Source organism: Cyprinodon tularosa, unplaced genomic scaffold (genome assembly GCF_016077235.1).
Source record: "Cyprinodon tularosa strain WSP-4 unplaced genomic scaffold, ASM1607723v1 ctg703, whole genome shotgun sequence".
Classification (NCBI taxonomy): Eukaryota; Metazoa; Chordata; class Actinopteri; order Cyprinodontiformes; family Cyprinodontidae; genus Cyprinodon; species Cyprinodon tularosa.
In genome coordinates this window covers 267,218-282,787 of record NW_024039456.1, presented here as the reverse complement: position 1 = coordinate 282,787, position 15,570 = coordinate 267,218, and the positions used below count along the sequence as shown (strand labels likewise).

The following is a 15,570-nucleotide window of genomic DNA, read 5'->3' as shown; positions in this document are numbered from 1 at the left end:
GCCCTTAATCTTAGTATTTTGTTTTAGTTTACGAGCATACCTAATGAATGACATCCATTTATTTTATTTTCCATCCTGTGGACTTTGGTGCGATGCTTTGTCAGTATTTTACTGACTGTATAGATCTGTGTGGAATAACAGCAAGAGTAATTCATGCGGAAGAGGATTAAGGCCACTGATTAAAAAAAAAGTTAACTGATTTTTACATTTTATTTCAGAATAATAATAAAAAAGTCAGAATTCAGAGATTAAAGTCAGAATTCTGAAATAAATTTGAAAAGTCAGTTAACTTTTTTTTTTTTTTCAGTGGCCCTAATCCTCTTTTGTACATTCATGTATGTACATATATGTGAATTTTTATATGTATGCTTTTATGTGTATATATATATATATTTGTTTGTTTTGTTATTTCCTCTTTTGGCTCCAATAAAAAAAAAAAAAAAAAATGCACTTAACCATTTCTTTTTTCTAACTCGGAGCTCAACAATAAAAAGTCCCTACAATCTAAACATATTAGTTTTTAGTTTTGTTAACTACCCACAATAAAAACGTGCAGCACAAATTCAAAACATTTTGTTCCAACTCTCATTTATTTACTTTACTTTAAATGTTTGGTTTTAATTCAGATATTTCGGTTTAAAGAAATATTTGGAGTTCTATACAAGTTAAGGGTGCTGATAAATCCGAGCAGTCCGTGAAGGCGTCGCGCCTATCACATGGCAGGTGATGTTAGTACAGAGACGCGCTCACAGCGGCGGAGCGACGCTCAACTGTACATTCAGGTCGGACCAGCTTGTGACATCTGGGCGTGATAGGGCCACGCGTGGCCGAGTCGTGGAGCTGGCCTTCTCCCACCAACATCTCTGGAGGTTTCCTAACGACAGAATCTCCCAGGACTCGGCTTTAGTGAGTTCAATTTGACTATTGTGGAGGTTTCTCTTTACTTTTGGTTGTTTTAGGAGTAGCTGCTGGTTTATTGCAACAACAAAAAAATATATATACAAGAAAAAACAAACAAACAGGAGGAGTTTATAATGTTGCTTTAAATCTTTGCTTTTATTGTGTAATTTAACCTTTTTTTTTTAAACTTTATTAGGTTTCGTGGAGCCAAATGAAGCCTGCATATTTCATATTCTTAACCATAAAAGAGCTGATCATTTGCTACAGCTGTTTTACTTTAGATCTAGGCTATTTACTGGCCAGGGATGTTGTGCAACACAAAATAGTCACATGACGCCTTTAATTTCTGCTTGACAGCCAATTCAACTTGTGGACATGCTCCAGGAAAGCCAGCACTTTGCTTTGTTTTGTGTTTCAGTTTTCTCTCCCTCCACTTGCTCTGTCTTTTTCTGTCAGCTTGGATCTCTCATCCATTGCCTCTCAAAAGCCCCCAGGCTGTGTTAATGCAGACCATCAATTTCTGACATCATGAGTTGAAAGACATTGGGGGAGGAATCTATTGCTGCTGATCTGCTCATCACTGAAAATCAAGGCTTTATGTGTGGCTCCCCTCAGCTGTAGCATCTGCTGCATCTAACTCTGCAAACACACAAACTAACAGACATGAATGCAGGCATGGACACCAACATCAGAAAGGGCCGACTTGAGAGAGCTAAAAGACCCTTCTCACTGTGAATGCAGCCGGCCGGTGCCTCTTTCTGGTGCAAATCTCATTTAAAAAGAAGAGAGTTGAAAGGCATCATTGCTGCTCACAACAGTGAATTGATTAAGGCTCCTCTGGTTGGCACTTGGGTGGCATTAGCACTCTGAAATGAGAGGAAATAAAAGCTGCAGCCTGGGTGAAGAGGCAATTGATGAAAAAAACCCAACCCTAAATGATAAAAGAAAAGTAATGTCTTCAAAGTGTTTACTCAATCAGAAATACGAACCAAACTGAGTAGTTTTTTAGGATGGTGCCATTCATATGCATGCAGCAGATGATGGCACTCATCCCCCTGATCAAAGCGGGTCGTGTAATTCCAAGTGTTCATTTTGCTCTGCAGCCGAATTGGATCTGGTGGTTTCTCTGTCAACTGCTGTTCCTCGCGCCGTGACTGTGGGTTCAGCAGATATCTTTCACTGCTGCTCTATACCAGCCAGGAATAAAGCTGAGGAGACGGAGATGATTGGAGGATGCAGAGAGATGTCCAGGAGATTAATGCAATGAGAGGGAGGGGAAAAAAAAGACCTTTAGCTGTTAGGATACAAAGAATGATAATTGACTTACTTTGTTCATAAAACAGGAGACATGTTTTATGCATGGAAATGTAGTAAAGCAGAAAAAAATGAAAGTTTGTTAGTTCGTTAAGGATGTTTTTTTTTTTATATCACTGTAAATAAGGAAATTAGTATGGCTGAATTGATTACCGTATTATCCGGACTATAGAGCACACCTCAATATAAGCCATACCCACTAAAAAAACCCACAAAAAAACTGGAAACGTAAATATGTAGAAACGTAGTTATCTCCTGAACTGTCTCCCACCACACCTGTAGGGGGAGCTCTACATAAAGCCCCTGGAGTAGGGACAAATAGGAATGCTAGCTCTCGTTAGCTTGTTGTCTCGCAGCAGTAAGAGCTTCTAATGAACGATGGGGCTTCGTCAGCTCTTTATTTTTAGCTCTTCAGGAATTGAGCCCAGTCTTTTCATTGGTTCTGCAGCTTTAAAGAGGCAATAAAAAATTTCAAAAAGTGTGAATTCGAGACATTTGTTTTCAGCGTACCTGCTGCTAGCATGTTCTTGTGCTAAATTGAAATAAGTCCCTCATTCTTTTATTTAGAGCTTTGACTTCCCTCTCTCGTTAGGAAAAATCCACAAAAAAGCTGCACTTTCTTATAAGCTGCATGGTTCAAAGCATGGGGAAAAATGTAGCGACTTATAGTCCGGGAAATACGGTAATTGGATTAATGATTTATCAAAGTAGTCATCTAATCTGGTAATAAAATCTTTATCTTTGCTGAAGTAATAACCTTCTTAAAAATAAATTTTTACTAATTTATAAATTTTATTAATTTAAATTTTTTCTTTTTTTTTTTTTACAAAGATTTCCTTTTTGGAAAATCCACCAATCCACTGCATGGGCTTCCACAGTTTAGGGTGACATCAGTTCATCCTTTTTTGTTCTTAGATGTCTCCTCATAAGTGATAAACTAGCTCACTGCCTATGTTAAGTGTGATATAATGTTTATTCTGAAACGTTAACTTGGCTAAACCAGGCTGATTTCTGTCGTTCAATTTGAATTCTACATAGATAATCATCTGGAAAGGCTCCTGTTGAAAGTGCTGGTGAATATTCTCATCCAGGTCATATTTATTACAAAAAAGTAAAAAAATAAATACAATCCACTGGACTTTGTTTCCAAGTTTGAAGATGCTTCCTCTTCCCATCCAGGAAGCTTTTTTAATTCAAAATGTCAGAAATGGCGGCGATTTCGAGGCTTTATCGAATGGAGCAAAAACGGTTGGTTCCTGTTGAAAGTGTTCGCAAAACGGAGGGACAATTTTTTTAAGGCTGATTGGGTAAATCACCAAGAGACGCCTGTCTCCCGTGTTGAGTTTTTAGCCAATCACAGCAGCAGTAGTTTGATTTGTTTCTAAACTAGCCAAGTTAACTGATAAATCAAACTCTGATGCTATGTTCAGACCGCAAGGAGCACAAAAACATACGTGCTGCTTCATTTTCGATGCTTGTACAAGTTTAGTGTTGACGCGCGGCTGAAGCAGCTTTGCTGCTCTGGGTGCACGGTGGAAAAGTGGGTCTGAGGCCCATAGGGCGGAGCTACCCTATCATCTCTTTACCTGTACCAGTGGCAGCTATATTTGCTGTGATCAGTGGGCAAAAAGTAGTTTCAATATGTTTTTCAGTGAGAAGGTCCACCTGAAAACGTAATCTGTGCAGTCAGTTCATCCAGATTACCATCCTGTCTTCAAATATTATTTCGCTGTCGGAGCCGCTCAGACCCGCACATACAGGCGGTGCGCTGTCATTAGGAATCCCATTCAACAGCAGCCTATGCCTCGGTCGCCTCTGGTTTTTCATGTGCGTAATCCACACTGCAGGCACCAGGATAATAAAAGCGAACATGTTTTGCTGGCAGATTTCGGCGTTTTAAGTTCATTTAGGTGTTAATAAACTGTTTCAGAGGAGTGATCATAGTGATCTGTATCATCAGCGATGTGTCTGTCTCCCTTCCAGCTTCCAGATCAGCTTCTCTGATTAGTTCAAGTGGCGCGTCGAGCAGCAGAAGTTCAATTTTTCTAACTCCAGCAGCTGCTGCGTTTGCAGCCTCAGAGGCCTTCAGCTGCTCAAAACGCGCTGCGGGACGTTTTGCTGCGTCTTGATGCTCGTCAACCATTGACTTTGCATGTAAACGAGCTGCTCCTGCTGCATTTGCTGCTTTAGGTGTGAACATCCCACCCAAAAAAGAAAAAAAAAATTTGGGGGCTTTATTAATTCATAAATCTCCCAACAATCCATCTTGCTTAAGCTCATAAGTGAAACGTGATTGTTTTAAAACATTTTTTTTTCAGCCAAATATCACTGCCCTTTGACATATTAACGTCACCTCCCACAGGGGATGATTGAAATTAGTTAGTTTTTGAAAGCAATAATTGTCATTTATCATTTTTATTGTAAAACATGAAAGAAAAAAAGTATTTGGTATAAAAACAAATAGATTAGATTTTCAAGCCATACCTTCAAGCCCTAACTTAAGGTAGCTATTTAAAGAAAATATCTAGAATATAATCCTTTACATACATGAAACTACAACTTTTTTCCATAAAGGATGATGTGCCATTTGCAATTTTATTGGATTTCATAATTAGAGTTTTTTTCAATATTCCTAATATTTATTTAGAAATATCGATGTATTAAAAGCGTCTCATTTTAGATAAATAAAATAAAAGATAATTGGTTGATTAATTGATTACTAAAATACCAAATAGATCTAGCCCTAGAAATGGGTAAGTTCATTCCATCTTAAAAATGGTTTCAGACAAGGATAGACCGACAACGATATTTTTTGCTGATTATTATACATTTTTTTTTAATACCCGCATCAGCCTTATACATGTCTGTTATCCATTCCCTGATTTATTCAGCAGCCATGCATTGCTAGTCCCTCCATTAGCTATCCATTGTTCATGTTATTTAATAACCACCCATCAGTCCATACATGCACAATCTTGACATCCTTAAAACCAAGTGTTTTGTTTTTGATTAAAACCTTTTTTCTATATTCTATATTTTCTAAAGTGATTGGTTGATGCCTAATAAGAGACAATAAATGGAAATTGGCACCAAAGAAGCTGTTGGAACAACTTCTTTGGGTTATTTTAGCAGGTCGCCATTTGGTGCAGATTTATAATTGACAAATAAACCCATACAGATTCAGGCATGGCATTTTAGAGCATTCAGTTTACCAAATAAGCATCTTTGGAAAAGCAGATGAGAACAATGCAACACAAACTCCATAACAGTTGCAACTGCTTTTATTTAATATTTGGGTCTATACCCACTATACCCACAACTTTAAGTACAACGATACTCAATTAAATGCAATGATAAGTAGGGATGCACGATATAAACGGCCCCCAATCGGTATCGGCCTTAAAACTAAATATCGGACATCGGCCACCCCACCGATATTTAACCCGATATTTGATCAGCTTCTGAATTTCTAAAGACAAAAAAAAATAAAATAAAATACTACTTCTTCTTCTTCCTCAAAAACGTCTTTTTTACAGACTTAAAAACTTCTAAAGATGAGGGAAAAAATATTGATACATTAAAATATCCCAATATCTTCATATGCTGATATATTGCCATTTAAAAACACCATATCAATCTCTTTACTAATGAAATATTGCTATATGTCATCGTTATGCTACGAAATCCCCCGAAAATTCACCAAATGTTGCCATATTTTTATATGTTGATATATTGACGCGGTATCGATCTATTTTACTAACAAAATCTCACAAGAATTTGCAAAATATCACGAGAGTTTGTAACAGAACGATGAAATTTCACGAGATTTTTAAAGTAAAATAGATCGATACCGCGTTTTTAAAAATCAATTTGATATCAGCATATGAAAATATATTTGAGTATTTTATTTTTCAAAGTGTCAGAAATGGATAACAAAACTGCTATTTTCAATGACTACTTATTTTTGTCCAGCTTTAACATTGGTATCGATATCGGTTATCGGCTACATGAGTTTTAAAATATCGGCATATCGGATATCGGCCAAAATCCCAATATCGTACATCCCTAATGATAAGTCTTCTGCTAAAACGTAAAATATCAAATTTAGGTTTTTTAACTAGTTTCAATCTGTTCTTGGTTTCCCATTTACGGAAATTCCCAGATTGTTGGAGCAGTTTAGCTGAACGTGTATTTTTCAGTGATTATGGCTAAAAACTGGCTTTCTAAAAACCGATATAAACCACAGAAGTAGATGCAACTCATTAACCTCTAGTTATCTGCACACCTTTTGTATGAGCACATTTCTGACCTATGAATGAGAGCGTGAGCATCGCTGCAGACAAGTCTCACCGTAGGACTTGTCAGAAATAATCCCAGGCAAAGCGGCTGAAGGGCGGAGGAGGAAGGAGGTGAGGATGGAGAGAAGCATGAAAACGATTAAAAGGAATGAATGTCACCCAGAGCTCAGGAGAGTGGAAAACACGGGTGCAAGCTGTAGGAAATGAGGGGGGGAGAGGTGGTTGCGGATTTTTAGTGACAGATAGGAGGTGGGAGGATGTGTTGAGTTACATAACGCTGTGAATGTTTAAGATGAAAGAAGTTTTTCATTTATTTACTCAAGATGTATTTTTTTTTAGCTTCAATCTGTAAGTCAATTCCAGTGCAGAAAGAGGTAGAGGTCCAACAACCATTGCCACAACTGCAATAGTGGGGGAGCCTTCTGCCTCTAGTTGATGAGTTGATGTCATACACGTCACTGCGTTTCATTGGTCCGAAACATTTCTGTATCGAGTTGGCCTCTGGCTACTGAAAAATACATTTTTCAGTATGTGAATTCACAAATCTGGTTACAATTAATCTTGTTTGCAATGTGACCATTTTTGGTCTTTTAAAGAAATTAAGGTATAAACATTACACTTTTTTTTGGCACTAGTGGCCCTTATTTGACAGAAGGACTGGGCAGTGAAATCATATAGGTAAACATAGCAAAATAATCCTGGTCAATAGCAATAGAAAATATATTTGATTGAATAATCTGTAATTTAATAGATCTCTGAATCAGAGCCGCGCAGATTTTGGGGGTTGTGGGGAAATGGAAGTATTTAGGTGATGATGGTCACGGCTAAGCGAGGTTAGTGGTAGGGCTGACAAGTTTTTCAAGGTTAAAAGTCATGTTTAAAGAGAAAGTGGGTTATATTTCAAATGTAACATTGTTGTGCCTAAATCCTAATCGGGTATTGGACAGTTAAAAATCTGATTGCTGCAACATGTATTAAGAAAGTGGTTCACAAACATTTCTTACTGGGCCCTCCTTTTGTTTTACAAGAAAGTTGTCCCATATGGAGCCTAGGCGGAAGTTCAGCTGAAGAAACAATTACTATTCGCCTCAGTCACCGGCCAATCAGCATCCATAGTTCATCTTAAAAAAGGACTCCTATCCACATCTCATAGAAGGCGCCTTAAGCACAGGCAGCGGTCAGGCTATGTCGAACTTCTATTGAGATGACCCAGATTCAACCCACCTCCATCCCCTCCTCCACCATCGTAGCTAAGACTTCATCAGAATGCCATTCCTCCTGGACTTTTACTGCGTTCCCTGTCTCATCTCAACCGGTCCAGCAGAAGACCGCCATGTTGAGCCTGGTTCTGCCAAAGGTTTCTTCCCAAAGGGGAGTTTTTCCTCTCCACTGTCGCTTCATGCTTGCTCATCATGGACAGGTTCTCTCAACCTGTGTTATCCAACTGGACTTCCATCTTCCAGGTCCCTGAGTGAAGCTCTAGTATCAGCTCACGCAGTCCACTGGATCTCTCCATACAGCTCAGGCAGACCGTCTCGCCAGCCAGCAGTCTACAGACTGACCAACTTCATCTATCTCCACTCCACCACTAATGTTGCACCGATACCAGTATTGGGCCGGGCCCCGATCCAGCACTAAAATGGTGGTATCAGTATCTGCGAGTACCAACAAATAAAGCACCGATACCATTTTGAGAGCCATAAGTTTATTCAACTATTGTCACCCATTCCAGGTAGGCAATAAAACGTTCTACTGGATTCACTTTGTGTTAGTCTTTTTTTCCTGCTTCACAAAGGTAGGCAGCAGCTTGACAAAGCCATGATGGCAATTATTTTACATCTAAGTAGTATGCAGTTCTTCATATATACACACACGCATAAATTTCAAACAGATGGTATCGGCCAATACTGGACAGCCAGGTATCGGGGCCAAAAAATGGCATCGGCGCAACACTCTTGTTTACTTCTGTTTATGCATATCAAAGCAAATTCTGAGCTAATGTTTCTTGCCGAGGTCTGAGCGCCAAAGACTTAATTAATCGTATAAATAAAACTCTTCTAATTATCTTAACTTTCTGTGTGAGTTTTTCAGATTGAACTATTAATAGTGACATTGATGGTGAGTCGCTACTGTTAATTAGCCACTTGCCTGCAGGTGTATTGCTTACTGTGTCAAAGTTGGTCAAAGAAAAAATTAAAAATGACACAATCAAAAGACATTTTTCTTTTTTCTATTCTCCTCTTCATTCCACAAACTTCTGTGAAGTCACATGCAAATGTGCACCTTTAATGAGCTTTAAATGCATTTTACAAATCTCAACTTCTTTATTCAATTGCATTTATCTCATAGGAATGAGGAATGATGGATGTGTCCGGTATAAATTCTGATATTTGGTGTTTTTATTTATTTTTCTATAATCTGGTAACGGCTAATTGTTTCTGAATCGGAAATCTTGTTAAACATTCTGACATAAAACGGTCAAAAACTCCAATATTTTGGAGGATTTACTTCCTTGGCATCATCATCATTTCTTTTCTTTTTTTTCTTTTTTTTGTAGATTTAGAAAAAGCAAAGCATGTCTAAAGAAAACTGAAGGTTGCAATTTTAAATCTAAAGCCCACAAAATGATAATAAAAAATCACATATATATATATATATATATATATATATATATATATATATATATATATATATATATCTTGAAGTTTGGTTCTTGTAGGAACAATAAACATTTATATTCTAGCTGATTTGGTTGGTATAGAGAAAATGTTCCCACTGCTACAGTTGGACTGCTCCAATTCTGGGGTGCTGAAAGCATATGGCTCCAGTGGGGCGCTAATCAAAGCAAGGCAATCAGGTTTTATATGTTTAATTAGGTTGATTGTTCTCATGTTGCATTCACAATGACGCAAACTCGCTTTAAATTAGAGGAAAACTTGCTTTGTTGGCGACCAAACAGATGCTTTCCTTCCAAACTTGAGTCTAAATGGTTAGAAATTCTCTCTACTTTTATTTACTAATGGCTAATTCTACTTTTAAATATCCTTGAATGAAAAATAGAGTTTCTAAAATTGATCTCTCCTAATTTTGGTCCGACCTCAAGTATTTACAGTGTAGATATTTAGTCAAAGCCTAGCTAAAGTCAATGTTTACTTATTTTTTCCTTTTATGCTTTTCTTATCCAAAGAAATGCAGAGAGAAAAAAAGGTATAAAACTTTAAGAATGGGTAGAAGGAACCGAAATCTTATATTAATTCTACTCCATTATGCATTTTAAATTATCATCAATACAGGTCCAAAATAATCATTTAAGTGGAAATGAAAAGTATCAAATATCAGCAACTCATTCTGTCCTGTTTGTATCTAGTGATTTAAGCCTGTATTTAAATATTTTTTTGAATTGTTGCATATTTTTACTTCAGATCTAAGATCATTTCAAAGTTTTACTCAACTTTCAGATATTCACGGTTTTGGGTGCTTTATTAAGAAGCTTTTGTTTTGAAATGCATTGCCTGTTAAATCATAAACCCCATCTCTGTTCAGAAACATCTTCTATAGGTTTTCTAATATTTTGTTTAATACTTTAAACATCACCTCTGAGGCACTTGACGATAAAATTAAACAAAAAAGGGTTGCAGTGCATTGGTGCAGGGTAGAGCGAGCCATGGGTCTGTTGTTCAATTCCCGCTTGGTTATTTAAATTATAATTCACTTGAAATCACTGTCACAAGTACAGCGCAAAAAAATTTAACTCTCTGCATTTAGCCTGTCCCCTTGGTGAGCAGTGGGCTGCCATTTGCGGCACCCGGGGAGCAATGTGGGGTTCAGGGTCTTTTTGCTCAGGGAGCCAGAGTGACAGTCTGTGGAAGCGGATTTCGAACTCATAACCTCAGGATTCCAAGCTCTATGCCCTAACCACTAGCCCAACACTCGCCCATGTTGCAATTACCCGTCAGGAGACACCTTTCCCGCATCTCCTTCCCTTCTCTCTACCCTGTTTCCTATCAGCCCACTTCCAAAATACAGTCCAAGTGTCACAAAACAAAGAAACTATCGTTAAAAGTCAGGTTGGGAAGTTAATTTGATCATCATCTTCTTCATGTACCCTAGTTTTTAAAAAACGTATGTTTGTTGCATCATTTCAGCTTCTTTTTCCCTCTCAACCACACAGATCCAGTTCTTTTGTGATTGAAACAGTACCTTGTAACGTGATCGGTTGTTGCTCTCGTCCATTTTCTTTGCACCTTGCGAGTTTGTGTAACCCTAGTCTGCTGCAGCCAAGACGCTGGTCTCTGAAGTCAACCTCTCTAAGGGATTATTCCGCTCTCCAGACTTGGCTGTGGAGGTAGAAGGGAAATTCTTTCCTCTTAACCTGAACAGGAAGGAAGGTAGTCAGAATGGATCCTGCAAACTAAGTGATGGTGGTCAGAGAAGGCCAGCGTCTGAAGCAGCTGCCAGAGGGTAAATAGATCCCGTTCTCCACTAGCCAGGTGTATTGTTCCTTCAACACAATTTAGTCTAGCCATCTATCATGATTCACTCTTAAATTGACCCCGATTACTTTAAATCATGTCCTCTGAACCAAGATATTTTCTTTGGTATTATAAATAAATAACATTGTGCACCTAAGCATTTAAAAGAGTATGTTCAAGAGTGGAATGAACTTCTAGAACATTCCCCAAGATTAAAGGGGTATAATCATGTTATATTTCAATATAAAAAGACCAAAAACCATTTGATCATGATAGGATGGGGTTATTTACACCAATTGTCTGTACTGATAGTCTGTAGATTTCCATCCATTTTGAGCCTAAATGGAATTGCAGCACTTTGGACGACATATGCTGATATGAATCGATGTGGCGCCATCTGCTGGTAGGACTGCAGAACTATCAGAAAGCCAGAAGGCAACAAATGAGGCAGCGACTAAATGTAGCCTACCTCTCCTGTACTGCCTCATGGTAAAGCGGTGCTTTAACCTGATAGAAGAACCACCGATATTCAGTGATGGGACTAACGGCGTTACTAACGCCGCTACCTTTTTTAGTAACGAGTAATCAAAATTATTACTCTTACTGTAACTATAACACAGTTACAATTGCCGACACCCCATTACTGCGCGTTACTCAGATCGTACAATGAACCTTTTTTCTTGTGCGCGCCTTGTCATGAGAGAGGGGAGGATGGAGAGTGAGGATGACTCCAGCGGCAAAAACAGTGCTTTCCAGATGGAAATACCGGCGTTACGTCGAGCTGCGTTTCCCCATCACATACGGTTTCCCCTGCATCTCCGCACAGCGCGGTGGCACGATTCACCGCGCAAGCCACAGGAAACGCACATGCTCGCTAAAGGCGTGTAACAGCCGCCCTGTGCTCGCACCACAGGGGAACGATCGTTAGCCTATATGGAGAAATATGGATGGATGGATGGATGGATATAGATAGATGTTGCAGTATCTATAACAACCCAAACACAGGATTTCAGAATTAGACACCCCCAGTTATTAATTTCATACACTCGCAAAAGTAACGCAATAGTTACTTTTATTGTGGAGTAACTCAGTTACTAACTCAGTTACTTTTTGGGAGAAGTAACTAGTAACTATAACTAATTACTTTTTCTAATTAACGTGCCCAACACTGCCGATATTATTGAAATAAACCGATCTACAGCAACTCTAAGCTCTAGCCAATCCTACCCAGAGTCGGAAGATCAAGGAGAAAGAAAAAAAAATGGTTTCTGTCAAATGTAAATGGCGACACAGGATCAAGGAAAGGACCAATTAATCAGAGCATGTATGTATAATGTGGTTTGTACTCACACTGCAGAGAATAAGAATTGCATTGCTATTGCTAGTTTCAGTGTGAATAAAGACGTTTCCTCGCGCATCCATCAGCTAAGCATCAGCAGGTTTAGCTCCATGTTCAGTGAACACCAATTCGGACTGTTTTCCAATCACTGTCTGAGTCTTATCCGTCTTGGAGTAAATTATTTGTTTGTGTCTTTTTATACTCTATCTTTTTTAGCTATTTTCCACGCTGTGCTGGGAGGTATTCCTTGTTTACTGCCTGGGCACATGCACAGCGTTTTACTGCCATTGATGTTAATATTATTTTTTAAAAAATTAAATACCAAATAATACACCCACAGGACTAGTAATCTTTCAGAAAAACTGTGACCAGATTGAATAACTGGAGTATAGATTAAAGGTACGTTGAGGATTTTTTAAAAAGACCTGCCTTCTTCACTTAAAAAAAAAAAAAAAATGCATGTGCGAGAGCATGCACAAGCCCATTTCTCCTCGTGCATGTCCTGTTTAAAATCTGCTGTCCTTATAGCTCATACAAGCTTACTGTGTCCACATACATTGGGGACTATATAGTGGAATTTTTAGCAAATTCAGTGTACTGATTGTTCGGACAGATGATCACTGCTTTTTGCTCCGTTGGTCAGGTAACTCCTCCTCTACTGCACCGTGACTTCTCATACACTGCTCATAAATTTCAGATCAAAAAACCTGCTTTGCATGTGTTTGCATATCTTTCACCCATTTGTCCAGTCATTAGGATAGGATCTGTATATTGATGAAAGAAATCACTTTACATCTTCAATGAAGATCTGCTCTGCGTTTACAAACACGTTTTCACGTTTCAACACACACTTGAGGATCAAATCCGATGTTTTTACTGTAGCTATTTTTTTTTTATTATTATGGAGTACTTATTTATCTCTTTTGTTTGTTTCTCTTTAAAGGCTTAAATGCCAGTTTGTCCCATTATCTTTGCTGTTCACTAGTCATAGTATAATCATCCTATGATCTTTCTGTCCAGTTGATTAAAACTCATTTAGCCTGAGCGTCTTTAGCTGATGTCTGGTTGGTTAGTTGCAGTTGTCACATGAAGCTGTGTGTGTGGGTGTATTAAGTGGTGTTGACATGTTGTTTTTACAGTGCTGAGTTGATGACACTGGTGTTTGAGGTCTTTGTACACTATGCTGGCTCTGAAGCCTTGTCTATCCTTAAATATACTATAAAAACAATTAAGGATTTCTTTAAGCCATAATTGTCTTTCCAAACTTTATTTAACTGAAAGCTTTTTATTTGCTAAGCAGTAAGAAAAAGCAAATATGACACACACCACATGTCCTTATTCTCTCATGCCATAGTGTGGGTAATGCCATTTTTTAAAAGTACAAAAAAATGCATTTAAACCTATACTGAAATTGCTTCTTTTGAAACTAAATTTATGAATCATCTTCTGTATCTAAAATGTATATGCAAGTGTCCCACTTCCACTGAATAGGCAGGATACATCGGCTGTATCAGTCGCATGATGCAAAGCGCTTTTTTTTCTGGATCATAGCAGAGAAAACGTACTCTATATTTTTTAGCTCTGTTTTTTATTGTATTTATATTAATACCAGACATGTGGAATGCTCTGAAAGACTTCATTAAAAAAATGTCTTTGTGTTTGAACATGATTCATGACACGCTTTCATAAGCTTTATTCAAATATATTTGAGTCTTCTAAAGCTGCTCTTCCTTATTTTTATCTACAACTTCTTAAACAAAACTTTTATGATGCACAACACTGATCAGTCTCCCAACAAGAGAAATCCCTCCCCCAATTTAATATTTAATAGGATGAAACATGCCTCTTATTAAAAATCGAAAATCTCTTACCAAATGGGTTTAATCTTATCACGGCAAGTCTTGTAAGATAATGCATTAAAAGGTCAATATAAACTCCCAAACTGCACCTTCTTAAAGTCGCTCTACTGATGGATTCACATCCTGCAACCTCCACACCTGCGTATCGATGTGAATCGGTTAAAGGTGTAGAGGATGATTTTTTTTAAATTTTCAGGTGAATCATCTAAATAAGTGGTCCTCTTAACTGTCAATCATTCTGGTGATATGTTTACGTAAGGCCGTCCTACGTGCTCGCCCTGTTAGCTATCTTTTTCTGCGAATGCACACTTTCAGGTATATATGCGTGATGAGCTACGGTCTGTCACTGAAGCTCACCTTTTTCACAGCAGTTCTTTGAAAATGGCCCAGGGTCTAAGAGAAAGTGTCTACGAAGTGTATGAGAAGGAACAAAAAGGCCTAAGAAGAGGCATATATATCCCAGAATACTTTGCGCGGAGATCTCTCCTTGCAATGTGGGAGTTGCTGTCACAGCGACGACTACTAACAAAGATGGCGCAGTGGACCAATGGGGAACTGATCATCTGTCTGATCAGTAAGTTGACTGAGTTCACTGTAAATTCCCTTCTCTATATAGTGATTGAGGGATCTAGGGGTTAGGACGGAGGTTCGGACACAGTAAGCTTGTATGATCTATGAGAACAGCAGCTTTAAAACAGAGCGTGCACAAGAAGAAATGGGCTCGTCCAAGCTCTCGCACATGTATTTTTTTTAAGTGGAGAGGGCTGGTCTTTTTAAAAAAGATGAGAAAATCCTCCACAATATCTTTAATTTGAATGTCCCTACTTGCAACATGTTGACTTGAATCCTCCTCATGTTGTTTTAGCTTTCCACTGGTCTTCGGTGGGTGTAGAAAGAATTTGGAGGTTGGCAGCTCTGTGAATATTAAAGTGAGAATTTCTTATATTTTGAAGCAAAGGTGATAAGGTAAAAAAAATGCAGTGGGACTTTAAAGGGGGTGGGGGGTCAGTCTTAATTCTAGTATAGAGGGGTCATTATCCTCTTAAATGTTAGTGGTGTTGCATTGATACTAATTGCCAAAGAATCTAGTGTTTCCTGCTGGCATGGCTTGGCCGGCACGCACACATTTGTATTTACTCTGGGTGACAGCAGGGCCTTGGGGGCTTAGGTCTGGCCTCTAGCTGGTGACACTAATCCAAACAGGCTAAGCCAAATGAGGAGGAACGGTAAACTAACTCAGGCACACATCTCTGTCTGTGTGTTGGTCTGAGTCCGGTTCTCCTTTGTCTTTCCTGGTGTTAATGTTTAACCACACCTGTCAAATGGACAGGTTAGGACTAACTTTTGGATTTTCCTGTTCCCACTGATTCATCCCAAGGACTGACCTC

At 38.4% G+C, this 15,570-nt stretch overlaps 1 protein-coding gene across 13 annotated transcripts in view; it reads left to right on the top strand.

Moving 5' to 3' along the window:
• Positions 1-724: 724 nt before the first annotated feature.
• The window catches only part of ppfibp2b (PPFIA binding protein 2b), a 156,930-nt gene continuing 142,084 nt past the window's right edge, over positions 725-15,570 (top strand). For all 13 annotated transcript variants that reach the window (XM_038268575.1, XM_038268573.1, XM_038268578.1 and 10 more), the window contains exon 1: positions 725-906. In XM_038268575.1, coding sequence (XP_038124503.1) covers positions 727-906 — 180 coding nt within the window. In that variant the 5' untranslated portion in view covers positions 725-726. The remainder of the gene's footprint in view (positions 907-15,570) is intronic.